The sequence below is a fragment of the Panthera uncia genome (assembly GCF_023721935.1).
Source record: "Panthera uncia isolate 11264 chromosome B3 unlocalized genomic scaffold, Puncia_PCG_1.0 HiC_scaffold_1, whole genome shotgun sequence".
Lineage (NCBI taxonomy): Eukaryota > Metazoa > Chordata > Mammalia > Carnivora > Felidae > Panthera > Panthera uncia.
Genome location: NW_026057582.1, coordinates 113,008,126 through 113,015,577, shown reverse-complemented (window position 1 = coordinate 113,015,577; position 7,452 = coordinate 113,008,126). Strand labels below are relative to the sequence as shown.

The window sequence follows — 7,452 nt, the reverse complement described above, 5'->3', positions numbered from 1 at the left end:
CAGGGGCAATCAGTGTGAAAGACTGCTAGCTGTAGAGAGCTGGACTATCAGTCCCTGAAAACTCACCAATCACATCTCTCTTGGCCTCTTACCATCTCACTAAGGCTAGAGGTCCTTGGGGCACCTGTGAGCAGAAGGGAACACTGTGGCACACCAAGGCTCATCCCTCGTTCACTCAGAGTCAGGGCTTGAGTGTGCTTTGAGATCCAGCTCCTCCAGGGAGCCGCCCTAGAGAGATGGCTATATAGGTAAGGTCGGATCCAGACAATCTTCCCATCCTGGGTAGTTCTCCTGTGGGGAAACCTCACTAGTCAGACCGTGAGGTTCCGCAGGTCAGATGTGGGTTTTCTTTCTCTGGGATCCAGCTGGGCACCCTGAACCGGAGATCATATCCTACCCCCTCTCTCAGGTGATATAACTGGAGCCCAGAAAGACAAAATGACAAGTCCAAGGCCATGCCATGGAACCTGGAATACTCAGTCTCCTCATCTCCAGTCCAGGGCACCTGGCAGATACCCCAGTCAGAGGCCAAAATCTTGAGGAGAATCCTCCATGAATTTGCGTACCCTTTCTAGAACAAGCCTAGAGAGAAAGTATTATCTCCATCTCTGTTAAATCTAGATTGATTCCTAATGTCCCTTATTCCAGTCTAGCATTTTCTTGCAGCCCTTATCTGGTGGGGGCTTTCCATTTTATTCTCTGCTCTCTGGTGACTGGTAAGTGGGGGAGGCTGAGACTACTCATTTATCGAGAACTGAGCCCAACAAAAACCCTGGCCTGGACCTCTGTGACCAGCAACCTCAATGTAGCTTGTCTCCAACTGCTTTTATTTATTTATTTAAAAAAAAATTTTTTTTTAACGTTTTATTTATTTTTGAAACAGAGAGAGACAGAGCATGAACAGGGGAGGGTCAGCGAGAGGGAGACACAGAATCCGAAACAGGCTCCAGGCCCTGAGCTGTCAGCACGGAGCCCGATGTGGGGCTCGAACTCACGGACCGCGAGATCATGACCCGAGCCGAAGTCGGCCGCCCAACCGACTGAGCCACCCAGGCGCTCCTCCAACTGCTTTTAAACTATGAGTCAGTTGAACTCAGAGAGCTGAGGCTTAGTAGTGTGGCTTAGGCAGTGGTCTTCCAGTCCCTTCTCCCCTCCCAAGGTCTGGTCTGGCAGGATTCCCTAGACCCTGGGAGTGAGCAGTAAAAAAACTGAAGGTTCTGAAAAACAAAACAAAACAAAACAAAACAAAACAAAACAAAAACACCTTTTCATTGATTAATCTGGCCACTCTTCAAAGGGAGGTTTCTGTGACAGGAGCTGAAAACTTACCAGGGAATTTTCCATAAGAAGTCTGAGTCCTGGCTCTGTTGGTGAGTGCTGGGTGACTTTAATCAAGTCAATGACCCCTCTGGAGGTGTCAGTTTCCCCAAATGTGAAATGAGGCAAAAGAAGCCCACGATCTCTAGCTCTCCTGATGGCAGTGTTTCCCCAAGTGTGGTGGGTAGTATTCAAGGGGGTTGGGGGTGACATATATTGATTATGCGCTTAATTAGGGGAAAAAATCAAACCTGTTCTTTCACGCAGGTGTCTGTATGTGGAATCATGCTCAGTGGGTAGATTTAAAGTTGATTTTAGCGGGGAGTCTGGGTGGCTCAGTCAGTTAAGCATCTGACTCTTGATGTCAACTTAGGTCTTGACCGCAGGGTCTTGATCTCACAGTCGTGAGTTTGAGCCCAGCGTTGGGCTCCACACTGGGCATGGAGCCAACTAATAAAAATTGTTTTTCTTCAGTTGGTTTTAGAAAAGCACAAAATAGGGGCGCCTGGGTGGCTCAGTCGGTTAGGCGTCCGACTTCAGCTCAGGTCACGATCTCACGGTCCGTGAGTTCGAGCCCCGCGTCGGGCTCTGGGCTGATGGCTCAGAGCCTGGAGCCTGCTTCCGATTCTGTGTCTCCCTCTCTCTCTGCCCCTCCCCCGTTCATGCTCTGTCTCACTCTGTCTCAAAAATAAATAAACGTTAAAAAAAATTAAAAAAAAAAAAAGAAAAGCACAAAATAAATAACAGTACAGGTACCATATGGGAATCACAGACTGATGTTTGGAAAACCCATTCAGCGGGTGGTGCAGCGGGATTCTGAAATTGGGCACTTGGGAGTGTGGATCCAACACTTCCTGACGGTGTGACCTTGTACAAGTTACTTACCATCTCTGAGCCTCACTGTGGTCCACCTTATAGGCGGTGGCCAGGACTGAATGAATGGCAGTGAAATTCTTGGCACACAGTGGCAGCTCAACAAACAGCTTCTCTCCTCTCCTCCTTTCCTTCATGTCCACTTGGCTGTTCTGGGTAGGAAGATTTCCCCTCTCTTTGACTAGCATGCTGACACTTTCGGACGCTGGTTCCTCACATCCCCCCTTCTGATATCTTCATCTTTTCTTCTCGCCCCACCTCTCAGCAGCCATCTTGAGATCTCTACACTGATGATGTTGTCTGTGTTTGGACTCTCTGTCCCCATCTCGGCCACAGAGCTTCTCCTGGCCTCCTTTGTCTTCTGCCTGGTGTTCTGGGTGGTCAGGGCCTGGCAGCCTCGGGTTCCCAAAGGCCTGAAGAGTCCACCAGGGCCCTGGGGCTGGCCTCTGCTCGGGCACGTGCTGACCTTGGGGAAGAACCCACATCTGGTGCTGGCAAGGCTGAGCCAGCGTTACGGGGACGTGCTGCAAATCCGCATCGGCTCCACACCCGTGCTGGTGCTCAGTGGCCTGGACACCATCCGGCAGGCCCTGGTGCGTCAGGGTGATGATTTCAAGGGGCGGCCCAATCTCTACAGCTTCAGTCTGATCTCTGAGGGCCAAAGTATGACCTTCAGCCCAGACTCTGGACCGGTGTGGGCTGCCCGCAGGCGCCTGGCCCAGAATGCCCTGAAGAGTTTCTCCATTGCTTCAGACCCGGCTTCCTCATCCTCCTGCTACCTGGAAGACCATGTGAGCAAGGAGGCTGAGTACCTCATTGGCAAGTTCCAGGAGCTGATGGCAAAGGTTGGGCACTTTGACCCCTACAGATATGTAGTGGTGTCAGTGGCCAATGTCATCTGCGCCATGTGTTTTGGCCAGCGCTATGACCATGATGACCAAGAGCTGCTTAGCTTAGTCAACCTGAGTAATGAGTTCGGGGATGGCGCTGCCTCTGGGAACCCTGTGGACTTCTTCCCCATCCTTCGATACCTACCTAACCCTGCCCTGGATTTCTTCAAGGACGTGAATGAGAAGTTCTCCATCTTCATGCATAAGATGGTCAAGGAACACTACAAAACTTTTGAGAAGGTACAGGCTGGGGAGAGGCGGGTGGATGGTGGGGAGCAGGTAGGGTTGGGGCCAGAAGGTCAGACATAAATGGAGCAGTGGGGGGGGGGGTTCTGGTAGGCTCTCAGGGACCTTCCTCCCTGGGGTTTTGAGGCCAGTGGTACAGTGGACTCCATCCTTGGTGGGGAATTAGAACTTTTCCTTGGCTAGCCTTTCTTTCCTTCTGTCAGACAGCAATATTTACTGAACAGCCAGTCTGTGCAGAACCCTAGGCCAGTTGTTCTGGGGACCAGGGAGAGTTAAAAAGTTGATCTCCTGGCCTCATGGGAGAGAGAAGGGTAAAGAGCATATCCAGAGGACACCTCTGTCTCAAGTGTCCCTTGAGTTGGGGCCACCAGTACTCTGGGCAGGAGGGAGCCTTGAAGAGGTGTGGGAAGCTGGGACGGCAGCCTAGGAGCACAGAAGTCACCTCTTGAACAAAGGTACTAGGGATGGTGAGGAACCAGGCCCAGATGGAGAGGTAGCTCTGGGTTTGGGATCTGGTTCATCTGTGGGCTTTCCCCACCCAGGGTCACATTCGGGATATCACAGACAGCCTGATTGAGCACTGTCAGGACAAGAGGCTGGATGAGAATGCCAATATCCAGCTGTCTGACGAGAAGATTGTTAATGTTGTCTTGGACCTCTTTGGAGCTGGTATGAGCTACCCCATTGTCCTTTCCTGTGCCCAACTGCCCTGACCTGCCAAGCACTTGATTTCTTTTCCCCTTTGTTTTTCCCTGGTCAGGATTTGACACAGTCACAACTGCCATCTCCTGGTGCCTCATGTACCTGGTGACGAGCCCCAATGTACAGGAAAAGATCCAGAAGGAGCTGGGTAGGTGGTGGCTTCCTTTAACAAGACAGAGGGTCTTGCCTCTTCCAGGCAGCCCCTTCATCCATGGTCCTTTATGTTCTACAGACACAGTGATTGGGAGGGCGCGGCAGCCCCGGCTCTCTGACAGACTCCAGCTGCCCTACATGGAAGCATTCATCCTGGAGATCTTCCGACATACCTCCTTCATCCCTTTCACTATCCCCCATAGGTGAGGCCCCGTGCATCCACTGGTCTCTGATCCTGGCCCTTCCTCCAGACCATGTACCTGATCAGGGCTGGTGGAAAGGACATGTATGGGGGGCAGGGAGATCTCTTTGTAGCCCTGAGCCTGACTGAGCTTCCTTCCTCCCCAGTACCACAAAAGACACAAGTCTGAGTGGCTTTTACATCCCCAAGGAGCGTTGTGTCTTTGTGAACCAGTGGCAGATCAACCATGACCAGTAAGTTGAGAGGAGGCAGGGGAAACCCTACCCTGTCCCAAGCTGTCCCTGGGCCACTTGCCTATCTCCTACTCTTTGGGGCTGGGATTCAACCCACTTGATGCTTCGGAGCCCCCAGGCTACCACTTCAGCTGCCTGTCTCTGATTACAGGAAGCTATGGGGTGACCCATCTGAGTTCCGACCAGAACGATTTCTCACTCCTGATGGCACCATCAACAAGGCACTGAGTGAGAAGGTGATTCTCTTTGGTTTGGGCAAGAGGAAGTGCATCGGTGAGACCATTGCCCGCTTGGAGGTCTTTCTCTTCCTGGCCATCCTGCTGCAGCAGGTGGAATTCAGTGTGCCACAGGGCACGAAGGTGGATATGACCCCTATTTATGGGCTGACCATGAAGCATGCCCGGTGTGAGCACTTCCAAGTGCGGATGCGCACTTAGGGGTCTGAGAGCCCTGCAGCTTAGACTCTATCTACCTGGCCTGTCTGGGCAGCCAGGCCAGGGGGCTGACCTGGGGTCTGGGTGGGGGGAGGGCGATCTAAACCTTGGCCTGAAACCCACAGATATTGGTCTGGCTGAGTTTTGCTGTCTGGGCTGCAGGCAAGCATGAAGGATCATGCCTGCCCCCCACCCTGGACTTGCTCCTTTGCATATTGACCACAGACAATGGACACAGCAGGGGCCAAAAAAGGAGCAGATGGAGCCTTCCAGAGTTGTGCTTGAGGCAGGAGGCTTGGTAGGGTTAGGAGGTCCTCAGGCCCCTGGAAACCTTGAGGGAATTCTCTAGAAGCCTCTAAACCCAGCGGCTGGCTGGCTTTCTGTGGGGACTGACTGGTTTGAGAAACATTTAGAGCAGGCCACATCAGGGCCTGTCTAATCTCTTTGACAATTGGGAGCTGCCAAGAGTGAAGGGAAGAGGCAGCTTAGGCACAGAGGTGGTCTCCCAGATTGAATAAGGCTGAGCAGTCTAACCACATGGGTTTGGGACACTGCGATGCCTTCTTCTGTTCTCCCTGCAGGCAGGAACAGGGCTGCATCCTGGCCTCACAAGGACCCTGTTCCTGTCCAGGAGGGGCTGGGGGCTTGTGCCTAAGAGGAGCAGAGAACAGAGGGAGTGCCCAGATTCAGGCACCTGAGTCAGGTCTCTATGCCCAATATTAAAATGCCTTTAAAAAATGTTTATATGCAAGAAGTTTTATATTTTAGCCTGCATTGTACTGGCATGCCTTCATTTATCATACGTAAGAGCTTAAGAACAATTTATTGAGTGCAATAGAGAACATTGTAACCCAAGTATCCAGAAATGTGCAAGAAATTTCTACCTAAGCTAAATAAAGATATTATCCAGAAGTCCTATGGTGGAAATGTTTTGAATCTGGAATGAAACCATCACTCCTCTATATGCCCACTTTGAGCCCAGGCTCATGTTGGATTTTAGTGTGGGAGAAAGAAAAGGAAAAGGAGTCAGTGAAGAGGTGAAGCCATGGCTCTCAGGAAGCTTGCAATCCAGTTGGGGCACAAGACTCTATCCCTACACTTTCTCCTTCTCTAACTGATCACACGTTGATGAAGTACATTCTGTAGACCAGGCACTGGGGGTATAAAGCAAATAAAACATGGTCTCTGCCTTCAAAGTCCTCCCAAACTGGTTGGAAGAACAAACTTACAAACACATCATGTAATTCATTGTGATTACAGCTCTATCAGACAGATCACCCAGGAAGGTGAGGCTCAGAGCTGGGGCTCATTGGGTGTGGAGAGGGGCTGCTGCACATCTTGGGGCTATCTATGCAGATCCCTCTTCAAAGAATGAGAGGCAATCTCACTTGGGTCTCATGGCATTAGATTCTCAAGTCCAACAGGGAAGACTCTAGTCACAGTGTGGGGGGAGAAGGAAGGTTCTCAGCTCAGAAGCTGTGGTCTGCTCCTCACTTAGTCATGCCCGGTTTAGGTCCTGCTGCCTTATTGGAACCCAAGGCTGGTCACAGTTGGAAAACGAGGCCTTTGGTCATTGGGCCCAACAAGCAGGCTGTGGCCCAGATTTCAACACTGAAAGTCCCTGTCCATTTGGGATGTCAGAGTAGTTAGTGGTACCCAGTATGGACAGAGGCTGGACCCACATAACCAGTAGCTGTTCTGACTGACGGACTGAGGGATAACACATCCTAGGATGTGACCTCCAGCCTAGCTTTTGTCCTCAAGCAACCAGCAGTTGCTATACAGGAGTAGATAGAGCCAATGTACCAAAAGCTTCAGGCTATTGCAAGGGACAAGCTGAAGTCAGCCGGAGCGAGCCTGCTTATGTAGGGAAATGAGGCATTTGGTGTCCAATCTTACTTGTATTGACTTATTTTTTTATTTTTATTTTTAACATTTTTATTAATTTTTGAGAGATAGCACGAGTGGGGGTTGGGGGCAGAGAGAGAAGGAGACACAGAATCCGAAGCAGGCTCCAGGCTCAGAGCTGTCAGCACAGAGTCTGATGTGGCCTTGAACCCCCGAACCTCACAGTTGGATGTTGGACGCTTAACCAGGACTGAGCCACCCTGGTGCCCCTTATTGACTTATTTTTTACTTAAAAAATAACTCGTATTGTATGCTATAACATAGATGAGCCTTGAAAACATCACATTAAGTAAAAGAAGCCAGACACAAAAGACCACATGTTGTATGATTCCATTTATATGAAATGTCTAGAACATGTAAATCTATAGGGACAGAAAGTAGGTTAGTGGTTGCTGGGGAGAGGGCGTGGGGGAGATGGAAGGTACAGGCATTTCTTTCAGGGGTGATGGAAATATTCTGGAAATAGATAGTGGTAAGAGTTGTATAATGTTGTG

At 50.6% G+C, this 7,452-nt stretch overlaps 1 protein-coding gene across 1 annotated transcript in view; it reads left to right on the top strand.

The window, feature by feature from the left end:
* LOC125910157 (cytochrome P450 1A1) overlaps positions 1 to 6,207 on the top strand; it is a 6,996-nt gene extending 789 nt beyond the window's left edge. The window contains exons 2-7 of the mRNA XM_049613880.1: positions 2,456 to 3,320; positions 3,869 to 3,995; positions 4,087 to 4,176; positions 4,261 to 4,384; positions 4,530 to 4,616; positions 4,768 to 6,207. Coding sequence (XP_049469837.1) covers positions 2,481 to 3,320; positions 3,869 to 3,995; positions 4,087 to 4,176; positions 4,261 to 4,384; positions 4,530 to 4,616; positions 4,768 to 5,053 — 1,554 coding nt within the window. The 5' untranslated portion in view covers positions 2,456 to 2,480 and the 3' untranslated portion in view covers positions 5,054 to 6,207. The remainder of the gene's footprint in view (positions 1 to 2,455; positions 3,321 to 3,868; positions 3,996 to 4,086; positions 4,177 to 4,260; positions 4,385 to 4,529; positions 4,617 to 4,767) is intronic.
* Positions 6,208 to 7,452: the final 1,245 nt, after the last annotated feature.